This window comes from Cebidichthys violaceus, unplaced genomic scaffold, assembly GCF_023349555.1.
Source record: "Cebidichthys violaceus isolate CVI_PGR_0920_01 unplaced genomic scaffold, fCebVio1.0.p SCAF_20, whole genome shotgun sequence".
Classification (NCBI taxonomy): domain Eukaryota; kingdom Metazoa; phylum Chordata; class Actinopteri; order Perciformes; family Stichaeidae; genus Cebidichthys; species Cebidichthys violaceus.
The window spans coordinates 12,054,552-12,068,508 of record NW_027176373.1 but is presented as its reverse complement, the minus strand read 5'-3'; the positions used below and the strand labels follow the sequence as shown (position 1 = coordinate 12,068,508).

Sequence of the window (13,957 nt, the reverse complement as noted above, 5' to 3'; positions counted from 1 at the left end):
TTTAGCAAGGATCAGTGTATTATAATCCTCATAGTTTTAATGCATTATAATGCATCACAATGTGATTCTAAGTTACTCTCAGTGGTCATTGTTTGCTTTAAGTAAAGTGAGACAAATCATTAAATCTATGCAACAATGTAACATTATTATAATGCATTATAACAGAGATTAGAATGCATTATAAAAAGATTAGAATGTATTACAGCTAAGAGAATTATAATACAAAAATGTGTTGAGTGACCATTAACTATGAAGTATTATGATACCTTATAAGTCATTATAAAATGCTTTAAATTGTGTTATGATTCATGTTAATGTGTATATGTGCTAATTTATATAATTATACATTGCTACAAGCAGATAACGCATTATAAGTAATACTAGTTTTGTTTTTGCAGTCAATAAATAAAAACATTGACAAATACATATAAAGTTGGTCTCCAGAGGATCTACCTATCCATTGCATTAAAACATTACCCAACCTACAGCACAGTATGTCTTCAACATAGACCGACTGTTACTCAAGTTAATGTCGCCTTGAGAAGAAACGATGCCTACATCGTTTTGCTTGAATCTTTTATTCGAGCAGTCAGCTTGGATAATAAATAGCAGTACTCTATATGCTGTATTCAATCTCATATTCATGCAGAGAGGGCTTCGGGGAGAGCAGAATGTGCATGTTGAGTTTGAAAGACATTAGTTAGACATCATTGCTTAAATTTAGAAATGTGCATTTGTTCTTTAGGCCACTGCAGGTATTTTATTGCTGCTAATTTAAATCTTCATTGCGGGCAGCTCCATAGTTGATGTAGGGTGTAATATTAAACACAGGGATGCTGATTAGGATTAAAATACAGACCCACTACTTTATACATGTGTTCAGTATGATAATGTAATAATCATTTTTATACTATAACAACATGTAAGAGTGAATAATGAGGGATATACTGCATAGACACTTTAGCTGTCATAGGTTTATTGGAAAACAGATTTTGTGAAAGGTTACCAAATTCTATAATCCTATCATATGTGATAACCTGCTTGCATAATTACATTTACGCCCACTCTGCTCCCTCTTCTCTTTCTCTCACTCCTGAAATAGAAAACCACACATTTCCCATTCACGTTCCTGTGCAATTTAATTAGACTAAATCCCTGTGGCGCGGGGTTGTGACTGGACGCTCAATAGGGCGATGTTCTTTCTTTCCTTTTTGTGTGCCACAAAGTGTAACTCCATTACAATTTCTGCACAGGTCAAGGAAGCTTAACCAAACTCAAGTCAGGAAATGTTAAGAATACATTTCTAGCCGAACGTCTTGATTGACTCCTGCGTCGCTCAGTTCAGTGAAGGGAAGCAGAAGTCGGGTTTCTGGAGCAGATACGCTAATAAACGTGCAAGACCTTATTTGCTTGATAATTAGCGACAGCGCTGAGGTGGGAAGTGAAGATGGAGCTGAGAAAAAAAGAGAAAACCAAAAATAGTTTTTTTTTGTGAAGTTTATGACGGATTTAATGAAAACTATTTTCATGATAATTAGACGGACCGTTTTATTGCCCAACCCTTCCCTGATTACTGTGTGACATTTACTTGAAGAGTCACTTGTCTATTCCTGTCTCACACCCAAACGTTCTTTCTTCTCCTTGTCTGAATGTCTCTTTCTTGGTCCGTGCCTTTGAAGCTTTCTTCCTGCTTTAGGCTTTCACATTTGCACTCTATGGCCCTTCCTCGCACAGTGGCAGCGCTCCATGGCCTCATACCAGCAGGTAGGTGATGTTTCATTTTGCAACAGCAGAAAAGGAAACACTCAGTCTCACTGTTAAAATGTCTGTTGCATTTAAGCTGTTTATTTTCTTGAACTGAATTTTCCTAGAAACACTTGCAGTAATGGGCTGTTTCTACCCAGGTCGCAATATGTTACTGTTTTTATTTGTCGCCCACATAATAACCTGTCTTTAAGAGCCTCCATTTAACACATTTAAATTAGCTTTCTTGATTTTAGTAGAAAATTATTTTATATTGTATTACCACCAGAAGAGAGGTGAGAAATGTCCCAATATGTTGACTGCATTCTACTGTTTCTATGTTCAAATCACACTAAATAATGTGGGTTCAACTCATCTGCAATTTTCTTTTCATCAATACTAAATCAAAGTCTTCCTTATATGTGATCTACAGCTCTAATTATCAAAGAGGGAATTGTTTTCTTCGCAGGACACCTGGAGTTAATTCCTATGCACCACTTTGATGCTCACTATCTCTCCCTCATTGATCCTATTGACATGTAAAACGGATGTCTTCCATGAACCGTTTGTTGTTGTTTTCCTTCCCCTTTCGATCAAGATGTTATCTCTTTGCTAATTCTGCCTTTTGATTTCTAAAGTCAGCGTGCAACGTGAGACATAGGCGGTTCACTAAGGAGAGCTAAAGCTGACAATAGATATTAGAAATGAAATGAGAAACACACTTTGAAAGAGTTGTTTTACTCTGTAGTGTCGTTCTCAACATTTTTCCATGTCTTGTGTGCTACATAGCCTTGCCTACGGCCAAGGTTGTTCCAGGACAACTTATCATTCGATCATACATCATATCCTCAAACCAGAACCCAAGTGGTCAGCCTCAGGTCGCTATCAGAGTGCAACGTAGTCTGAGTGCATTCCGGGCAAAATGCATATACCAGCCCACATGATATAAAGAGAACCGTATTATTTTTAATCTGTGATTATTGTTATCGCAGTCACAGGAGACGCATCATTTTAATGCCAAGTATGGACAAACACCAACATAATCTCACAAAATCGGATCTTTAGAATCATGTCAGCGGCCCATGCAGCAGTTAAATAACAACCCTGGAGAGGCAGAGCTTTATTTGACCATTTACTGTATAGAGAGTCGCTGCATGACTGACAATTATCTGGGAAAGTAAAAAAAAAATACGAAAGCAGTCGGATGGAAAGCCCTGTACCCGCAATTCTCCGAACAATACAGCCATGTGTTTGGAGCAGGACAATTCGAATTTCATAACATGAGGAAATATGAAAATTGCCTTTTGTGTCGCAGAGTGGCGAAAGGAAAAGAACAGCAACAATTTCCCAATGGTGCTCTGCCCGTCTATACCCTCTGCCAGGCTGTAGCTTCTCTGACAAGGCTTTGATTAATGCAAGTGAGGAAAAAAAAAAAATCACATTGAATCAAGAACATGATTGAATATATAATTATTAAAAGGAAACTGCAAATTTCTGTCTTTAAATATGGACTTAAAGAGAAACCCAAAGCACACAAGGCAGCAGGGGGTCATCATATCGGCTTTTTAGGCCAGCGTGATTCCACCCTCCCCTGTTGTTCCTCACTGATCCACTGCGTTCAGCTGCATGTGTTTGATTGACTTTTAGCAGCTTCGACATGTCGAAGACGGGTCAATGTTCGTGTCCTTTGATGTTGTTAAACTCCTCCAACAAAAATAACAATCTCGCGCAATAACACAGTTGACCTAATATTCGAGTAAATGTGGGGGAGAGGCGGGAACGCTTGTGCGTATCTGGGAGGCCAAGTGTTTCGGTTAATTGAACGAAGACCAAACCTGCACTTCAGCGCTGTCTTGTGCGTTAAAGGGGCATTAAAACAGCAATATAAATGTTTCATCACATTAAAATAACATAAACAGACAGGACATCCATTACATTATGGTCTGAAAAAAAAATTAAAATTGAATGAACCGATGGGTAAATTGGGTCAAGTAAACGGCGCAGCAGCCTGGGTCTGTCTGTGACCCTGGGTGTGCACGGCTGAAATGTGGAGACTTCTCAATGAGATTTTTTAATAATGTTGGGCATATCCGCTATGCCTTTGTGCCATGTGAATGTGGCTCGTGGCGAGCTAAATTGGGGCTATCAAGTGCAAGGGAGCCATAGCAATAACAACAATAAAGTGGGAAAGCAGGAAGAGAAGGACAAGAAAGAGACACCGAGCAAATGCACAACAACAGTAAACATTGCTGTTGCTTTTTTTTTTATTAAAGTGGCTGTACTCGCCATCTGTTTTTTCAGTGCCTGTGGTGGCTGCGTGTTTGATGGGTACCTCATCTCCAGGCTAGATACTGTTTCAAAGTAGACAGCTCATCACGATGAGTGACAAGTGTTGGGACCTTGCAACATGACCATCTGAGAGGAGATAGCCACGGGGAAAGTGAACAAAATTGTATAATTGCTTTAAATAAAATGGACCTTTGGTGGTGACCAAGGAATTGCATTGAGATCTACATGTCTCTGTTGTAGCTCCGTAGTTTGAAACCAGCAAAAATCGGTCACAGTCTTACAATGAACGCTTCACGGCGCTCTCTAATTAGAGCAGAGATCCAGCAGAAATGATGGAAACGAGCCACATCATTGTGCTAAATTCTGTCTTAATTACTCTACTTCTGTCTTGAGAATAGGGATAGGGATAGCATGTGCCAGAACGTGACTTTTAAAGTGACTTTTGAAAGCCAAATGTGTGTTTGCATCTGTGTTTAATGTCACATTAAATGCAAAATACTGTTACATGCTTGGCCATGGGGTTAAGCAAGACAGATTCAAGTAATTTCTCTTTAGCTTAAGGCATGTCAAATATTGACTGCATGATATACCATGTTAACACAAAACTGCAAATTAAGAATTGATCCATACACCTGGAGGATATTTCAATTTGTGAAGAAAAAAATAAGCACTGCTGGTTTCCATTTAGTGTAGAGAGGACTTCTTTAGTTTCACTGGATGTAGTCCTCATTGGGTTTGCATGGTCCTTGAACTGCAGTGAATTCTGGGATATCCTCAACTGACTGTGAGAACGCCTCAAAGCGAGAGCGACTCCATTCCTCTGTAACTCACTGGAAATAAGGAACTGCATGTCAGACCCATACAGTACAATTCCAGTCCCTCAAGTGCCATCCATCATTGAAGGGCAGAACACTAGTTAGAGGGAGGTTCAGCGGCTCTCGGTCCCCATCACACTATGATGGAGAGATGACCCCCGGGGCCTTTCTCTGATGCCGGCTTGAGCTGCTCGACCAACTGAGGTTGAAGTGGATGTGGCCCCGAGCCAGCATCCCCTCCCCGATGCACAGCGCTCTACCTGCTCTGCGAATCACATCTGGGGTGAGACTGGGTAAGACCCACTGAGAGCAACAGAGCTCTACCGCCACTTTCTATTTCTGCCTCCATAATTATCCTTAAAGTTTCAACTCAGGGTCCCATGGACCTGCCAGTGGACACTCAGCTAAAAGGAGTGTCTCTTATAGCCACAAGCTACACCAGGCTAATTAAGAAATGTTTCTCCATGTGTCTTTATAAACTTGTACTTTAAAGCCCCGCGTTAGCACGCACACACACATTACCACCCCCAAACCTGCTGCTTCAGCATGCTGTTGCCCAGACTCACTGGCGTAGCAAGAGCAGGCAGCGTGCTATCCAATTTTTGCCTAAGTACAGAGAGCCATCCACTTTTGTTAGAGTAATACATGAGCACATCTAAAGCTTAGGGATACTGGCTTAGGCATACTGGCTCACTCATTCATTTTACAAGCTTAGTGCTAAAACCGGACATTTTCAGTGGCAGCATGGTGTTAAAAGCACTATTTATGGAACCTAATGTGTGCTTATATGCGTGGACTTTTCTTTCTGCGCACAATTCAGAACACTCATCTGTTTTTTCATTTTTTTTTCATCCATAGGCTACATGTGGATAAGAGCTGAGTAGCTTGTGCAGATCTCAATCAAAATGAAGAGGACTGGGAGTCTGTCCTGAGAAAATGCTCCAGGAGCCTTCTACTGAATCACTTATGATTATTGCTTTCTTCTTCTTCATTATTTAAACAACATTTAGATACACGTTTATATTATTTAAACATCGATTTCACAGTTTTTCAGTATTCTCTCCTCCATTTCCTTAAAGAGAGTTAAAAAAAAAACCTACTTACGACACATATTAAAACTGTAAGAAGAACAGCTTAAATAGCTTTCAGGTTATGACAAAAACATGCTATTATCACAAAATCTTCCAGTCAGCTGGACACAGTGATGAAACTACAGAGAAATCACTTTTATGTGTAAAAGGAGGTAGTATGAAATTGAATGCAAGCAGTAGATTTATTGGAATAATGGGACCTGGATTTCATATGCTGCAATCTCTGTCAGAGAATAATATGTCAGTTCACTCTGAAAGATATTAAGCCAATTACGTACTTTGCTACAGTTAATGGTCAGAGCTGTGGTACCATGTCCTTTCTCTCACATGGCCCCTGTTCAAAGGTCTGGCCTGTCTGCAGTCATTTGACAAACACTGTAATGTGTGCGGCCAAACTTTGGGATTGAGTGTGCCGGTCTCATTGTGACCACACGAGCGAAAGAACATTTTCAGGTTCAAATTGGGCGAAGGGAAATCTAGACACATTCAAAACTGTGACATGTTGACACATCATCAGTTCCATTCAGCTGCATTCTCCCATAAAGTCATTTGTTAAAGGGCTGTAGTTAACCATTGTGTACGGTGTCATGGAGTTTAATTCTGCTCCAGTTATGCTCTTCCAGTGACCTATTTGCTCTGAAATAAAATTACAAACAATTGTGAGGGGGGGGGGGGTTAACAAATAGCGGCTGCTGATGTGAGCAGAGCATAATGCGTGTGCTAGAATGAGCTCGGGATTGTAAGCGTATTACTCATGACAACTTGCCTCAGGGGACCACTTGTAGAACTTTTTTTTTTTTCTCCAAAGAAGCTTCCACAAAACTGCCAGTCCCATGACCCGTCCTTGCTCGGGTGGTGGTAGTTCCAGCAGTGGCTGGCATAGGCCACTGTGCTGGTCCCAGCTGAAATGCTCTGCTTCACTCCATAGTACAACAGGCAGGGACAAAGCACAATGACATCTGTCGGAGGAAACCCACACCCCTGCTTCAGCACTGCTGGCACCCGGGCAGGGGCCCAAACTGACACTCATAGGACAAACAAGCCCCAACATGCTGACAATCTGCCTCTCTGTCTGCACATCGTCTTCCTCTACATCTTTTCTTTGATCAAAATGTTTCCCTTGCTTTGTACACACGCGAGCCCCACACCAGATATTCACAGGAAACGCATGATGTTAAAGCAGTGATGGCTAAACCTGTATGATACTGATATGGCAAGCACTGAAAGCAGAGGATAATCCCTGACAGGAGTTCAAAAAGAACAAATATACGATGCCACATGCATCGGCGGAGAGATCTGAGGTGGGAAAATCAGACAGCATTACGAAAGAACTTCATTATAATGCAAACGCCATTTACTCTATTTTATCTCAGCCCTCTCAATAGCCCATATGGGTGAGTCCGCACGGAGGAAGACACAGGGAGACCTCATGCTGGGCAAGCGGCCACATTAAAATTCCTCCATCTGTGGTCAGTTGAGTTATTGTTGTGTGTGTCTATGCGCTGGTCTTCAATCCACCTGTGTCCTATCGGTGCTAACCCTCATATCACAGCCAAGATGCCTAACCACTGATCCCCGGAAGAGTGATTATTGTCTAGGTTGGATTGGACATGATGGGATTGCCGGTCAAACTTGTGTCCCGAGAAGAGAGAAGAGGTCCATCGAGGGTCCCGGATGACTAACGCCCAGGGTTCTTGGGCAGCAGTCCAAGGTTAAATAACTTCAGTTATGTGTTGTGTGACTCCAGGTGTGTGCTGAGGCTCAAAATACGCTCAATGGCTTGAGTTGATGCAAATTAAAGAAACCTGGCAATGTTTTTTTTGTTATGATATACAACGCGAGAAACTATGTGAAACAAAATCAGACAAAGTCAACTCACGGATAAAAGATTAAAAATGTTCAGCGTCAACTCTGGCTCAGGTATCAGGAAACATCTTTAAAAAAATATTTGTCACTTGCACTAAAATATCTTAAGAAAGCTTACTATGCCCAGCAATACTTATTATTCAAACTGCAAAACATTAACAAGGTAGGGGGGACCTCCCGATTGCCACCGGGTATTTGGCACACAGGGTACTTCACTTTGATTTGACCACTAATCAGAATCTGACAAGCAGTGCCAGACACACGGTGGATGGACACATGGGACAGACAGAGACCAGTCCTCGGTCCTCCTCTGATTTCACTATGGAGGACAAATCGTACATCTTGACAGCGAGCAGGCACACAAGATAAGCAGTGTTCGTGATGTCTGAAGCAATCAATTTAAAAAGAATTAAAGAGCTCAGTGATTATGATGAGAGTCTATTAAAGTAAAATAGCACTGTAATCAAAGTGATTTAGAGATTCAGGGTGTGAGGCAACACCCTCTAATGCAAACAAATACATACATGCGTGCAGGTGCACACACACAACCGATGGATAAACATTTCTGACGAGATTAACCAACAGTTGAGCTATGTGCACGTTACACGCGCAAACATAAGAGTGAAAAATACACACGGGGAAACTGAAATGGAGTGTGCTCCAACACAGCCTGAAGACAAGAATTAGAAAAAAAACTAAACGGGAGCAGCTGCTCAGGCATACGGAAAAAGAAACTCCAGAAATGAGTTGCTGCAGATCAAGCAGCATACATGTCATATATTAGAAATGTTATTACTGTAGTTTGAGTCTTCTCTTAATTCCAAAGCCTAGAAACACAAGGGAATATGGTGATGTCTACCTCAGACCACACACTCTCCTTCCTCTCTGTCACTCAACTCAATCCAATACAACCAAGGTCATATGACTTCAGTCTGCAAGGATCTTCAAAAGACATAGAACAACATTATATATAATATAATCAACTACATTAATCTATTATCTGCTGATAAACAATCGCTAGCATGAATATCCTTAATATGTCTTAGCTGTGTCTAAGACATATTAAGGATATTGATGCCATAAGACTGTATATAAGAAGTGGAAGAAGTCGTCGTGACATCATCCATTGGTTTGTGGACTGTGGTTTTGAAGCCTTGAGTTAAGCAATTTGGCCATCGCCATCTTGGATTGCGGTTGTCGCCATCTTGCTTTTATGCAACCAGTGATAGGAAGTGACCATGTTTGGACTGCAGAGGAGTGACGTAGAAATGCCGAATATGGCTCTGGTAGTGACCTGACATCATCACAAGTCAGTCCCACCCTAAAGCATACCCTACTTTAGCATGTATGTATCTCTAAATGGACCATCATTTACTAAATGAACATCATGTTGTATTAAAGAAGATTTTAAACTAGCGATTGAGACCATAAACTCATGTCAAAATATTTACTGAGGTAATAAATCAAGTGAGAAGTGGAGTCATTTTCTCATAAACTTCCATACAACCAGAGGAGTCGCCCCCTGATGGCTAGAAGAGAGAACGCAAGTTGAAGACACTTCTGCATTGGCTTCACTTTTCAGAACTGCAGGTTGCAGCCTGGTCTTGAGTAAAGGAAACTGCATGGACTGAGATGCACACACTGGAATGCCCGCCAAGCCCAGGCTAATACAAGGCAAATACAGTATCATTTCTAAAAGCTGATCTAAAATAGATCATGAACTACATCATCCTCCACTGCAGACCGTCGAGACTCTCTCACAATGTAGATTCACCACTGTCAAAGTTCAACTTGTACAACAAAACACACATCCATGTTAATATTTCCAGGGCCCAGTGATGCAAAGGCTGACAGTCTTTGGGTTCATATATTGCGTTTTATCCAACTTAAATGGAGTGACACATCATGCTCACCTCCCCATTTTTAGCCTGTCAGTCATCTCTGCTGCAATGAACAAAGCTCTGCAGCAGTACAACCTGTCACACTGTCACTCAACCGCTTAAAAAAAGACTTCACGTCACCATTCAGGTGGAGCTGGGGAGGAATTCCTCCGTCTCGTTTGATTTTTCTGTCTAATCCTTCATTTTATGAGGGCTCTTTGTTATCTCCCTGAAGTGGGAATCACATTTTAATTAGGTCTATCCTTGGTTAGCAGTTCATCTTCGCATCTCCCTGTCCTATGTGCTCATCCTATGGGCTTTGCCTCCTTGTCAGACACTCGTAGTCCCCGCTCCCTGCCACAATCTAACATCTCCCCCCATCTTGTGCCATCTTTTCATTCTTTAACTGCTCCATCTCCACTCACAATCTTGCTCTCCTGCTGTTGACAACAAAGAACGCCCTGTCTGACAAAACCTGTTTTTCTGCAGATGGGAGAAACACAATAATCAGCTACAACAATAGAAAAAATAGAAAATGCACATATTACACATCCAAAATGCAAAGAGCAAACGGAAATAGTCAACTGTTGGCACATGGGCTGTAAACAGCCAGCCTGTACATGGTTGACTAATTCTATCTATTGACCGGGATGCTAAGCAATCTCCGACCTCTGTAGAGCCAGAGGTAACCGTGCTATGGGTGGGACTTGTCCTGTCCTGCACATCCAACACCCCCTCCTATCCTTGAATAATGGTGTCACTAATTGACATAAATAAATAAATAAATAATAAACATTTGCAATACAGATGAATAAGCTAGCTAATGAGATCCAACACGATTGTCTAGCAAAGAGGCAATGCATCACAACGCAACTACACTCCTACACTAATAATAGAACTTTGTCATCTGCTGTTTTGGCGTGACGGTGACACATCTTAGCCTTTGATCCTGCAACGTTTTGCAACCGGGAGTGCTTGAGATCGAAATAGTTTCTATTCCTCGCTGAAAAAAAAAAAAAAACAGAATCTCTCTCCGCTCTCAGGATGTACAGCCCCATTGACAAAAGGTACATCTGTGTCTTTTTCCCTGACACTGTGACAAAGCGACTGTCAATGCTGATCAACAGCTCTATCAAGTCTTTGCTGATACATGCCCCGTTTTGAACAGGGCAGTAAAAGCCTTTTATTACTAAGCCTTAAAATCCATGTGCACAAAAAGCAGAACCACACATGCTCTTGAAACCACAACAGGCTAATGAAAATGAAATACAAATATAAGGAGAAGGCCGAGACCATCACCATGTAAAAGTCTATGATCCAGAGAGCGGTGCAATGCCAAATACTACAATGACTGGAAACACACCATGTGAATCACTTATCATAGTGTGTTACAAGACAGGTAATGGATTATGCTTGGCAGCTTAAGGTGGCAAAATTAATTTAACAATACACAGTTCAGAGAATATCAGTGACAGCATTGGTTATGATTTTGTATTTTTTATGTAGACCGATGCTGAGACCATCGCTGTTCAGCCTGTGGATTGATTACTGTGAGTAGAAATGATGGCTCCTGCACACCTACAGTAAGCTGCAGTGTAGCATGGGTCCAGCTTGCGGCAAGGAAATGCTTAGAGTAAACACAGTGTTGTCTGCACAGATGTCATGGTTCAGATTTATTTAGAGGGCAAATGCTCCATTAGTTGGGCTTTTTAATTAGCACACTTGTGAGAGAGGGTCATTAAGGATGTCTGACAGTGGACCTGCTGATGAGGAGGATGGAGGCACTGCTAACTCAAGCCCTGATCCCCCCCCCCCCACACACACACACACACACACACACACACACACACACACACACACTTATGTATACCCACACACCCGCCTACACAAGCACAGGTTTAAAAACCAATAACATTTCACACAGTCATCGACAAACACAGCAAGTCAACGTCACAGGTGCCACAGCATTTCCACTCTAAAATGGCCACAGAGCAACAACAACAAATCTCCCACAAATGTCTCCATCGCAAAAAAAACAAAACAACCAAACACACACAAAAAGAGCCTATTAGAGTAATTTACCTTTAAATGCATATTCATAGGGAACAGGACAGAACAGAGGGGGATTGTCAATGTACCATTTTCAGGGTGCTCGGTCTCTCCAATGCTGCCATCTGGAGTGGTCCTCTCGTAGTGGTCCTCAGGCAGGGTCAGGGGTCCAATGCGAGGACCAGACGATGACTTGCTGCTGGGAGTCTCCGATTCCTCCAAGCCGCTGTCATAGTAGCTGTGCTGAGAGGCGTCCTGCAGGTCCTGCACGGGGTTGGCGGTGGAGAAGGTTACTCGCCGATGGGGGAGCTGAAAAAACAGAGATGCCACAAATGAACATCTTCGACACAAGGAAAGCAGTTTTTTTCAACTGCACTCCGCCTCTCGTTTGATGCTTCCATGGAGACACTCAGCAGGTTGTATGGTAACAGTTACAGCTCAGAACTCTACCATTTAAGACTGCTGTCTGAATTGTGCTGGCCTCATAAAGTTCACTCTTCAAAAGTCGAAAAAATAGTATTAAATATTAAAGACTCTTAAATATTAAACAGTCTTTTGCACTGTTATTATTCTGCAGATTATATAAGGTAGAAATATATGAACAGAGTGAGGTTACGGACTTTAATAATGAGTGTGCAAATTAGCAGCAGCAGAATAAATTTAGAATACATACACTTTGGAGATACCACATACTATACTACAACATTTAAATATCTAAATATGGGACACGTGTTTAAATATGCTGTATGATACTGTCCTGTATTTGCAATGTATGATCGATGTGTATGCTGTAAATAACGAATACGATGATGAACTTGTTTAGTTTAGTTTTTTTCAAGAATCCTGGCATGCTAATGCTGTACGTGATGTAAAACTCCTCATCTAAGAAAATTAAATAGCACCTCAAGGTACAGATTTTGAAGAATTGTGCTGCTATATTTGTTGTCTTTCATGACAAGAGCTCAAAATGGAGATGGAGTACAGAGAAAAATTAACGATGTACAAATGACGTGTATTATTGTCAACCATTTATAAAATCAGACACAAAAAATAGTATATATATTATGAAGAAAACTGTCATAGGGTGTCACAGAGATTTAATAATTAGCATTGCTTGTTATTATCATTATTAGTCTGACAAAAGTTAAATTTTTCTAGATCTTCCACTGCAAAATGAATTCTGATGACAATGGTGGGTACACTAATCAATAGCCCCAGTGAGTTACTTCCTATCTCCATATTTTAATATTGATGTTTAAACGTGTAGAAAGCTAGACAATATCTCTGCAGTTTAACTAAAAAAAAAGGAATCCCAAGAAGATCTAAACAAGGCTAACAAAAAGACCAAAAACAGAGCTTTGGAAATACAGATTGTGACACTATTATACCAGCGTTGCGATATATCATTAGATCTGCATTCGCTGTTATATTGATGAGATATTATAAAAGAGTGAAAGAGTAAATGAAGGAATAAAAATACGGATGAAATCCTGAATTTGATAGCTTGAAGAGGAGCAGAGCGGCAAATAATAAATCATTCAACATCACACCCTTTATCAAATTGAATGGCTTGTAAATACAGTTAGGAGACCATTAAATTTCCTCTTCCAAAGATCAGTTTACTAATGGCTACTTGCCACCGATCCAAAACAGAAAGATGACTCCTAGCGGTGCACATGCAAGCGCGTCCTCCCCCCACCCCCCGCAAACGAGCACCTCTCGTAAAAGTCAGGAAAGCACTGATACAGCAGAACGGGGCTGCCTCTGCTCCAGATCAATACCACAGGTCTGTGCTTTCTACCATTCGACCACCTTTCTGGCAAACAAATCCATGCTGGAAATCATTGGAACCATCAGCCTTTTAGTACACACACACACACACCAGATATTGAGAAATGCTTTTAGGGCTCAGGTAAGTGCTATCAACACTGTGTTCTTAATACCGTTAGTGGGCTTCAAAATGTTTCCAGAAAGCTCCTCATCTCCCCATCATCTCAGCCATGCAGTCACATTCCCCTCACAGATGCATCTCTTGGTCTTTCATCTATATAATGATTGTTTGAGATCTGGGTGAATGTTTTTTTTTTTTTTACTCCCAGCAGTGCTACTACATCGCTACATCAATAAATCATACATGCTATGCTGTAAGAAATCTGACATGGGCTTCTCTGTTATTGCTAGTATTTAATGGAAACAACAATATATGAACAACAGGACTTTTCAA

The 13,957-nt window shown here is 41.0% G+C and overlaps 1 protein-coding gene across 1 annotated transcript in view; it reads right to left on the bottom strand.

The window, feature by feature from the left end:
* The window catches only part of pcdh1a (protocadherin 1a), an 81,449-nt gene that overhangs the window by 6,807 nt on the left and 60,685 nt on the right, over positions 1 to 13,957 (bottom strand). The window contains exon 4 of the mRNA XM_068716403.1: positions 11,823 to 12,042. Within this exon, the coding sequence (XP_068572504.1) occupies positions 11,823 to 12,042 (220 nt within the window). The remainder of the gene's footprint in view (positions 1 to 11,822; positions 12,043 to 13,957) is intronic.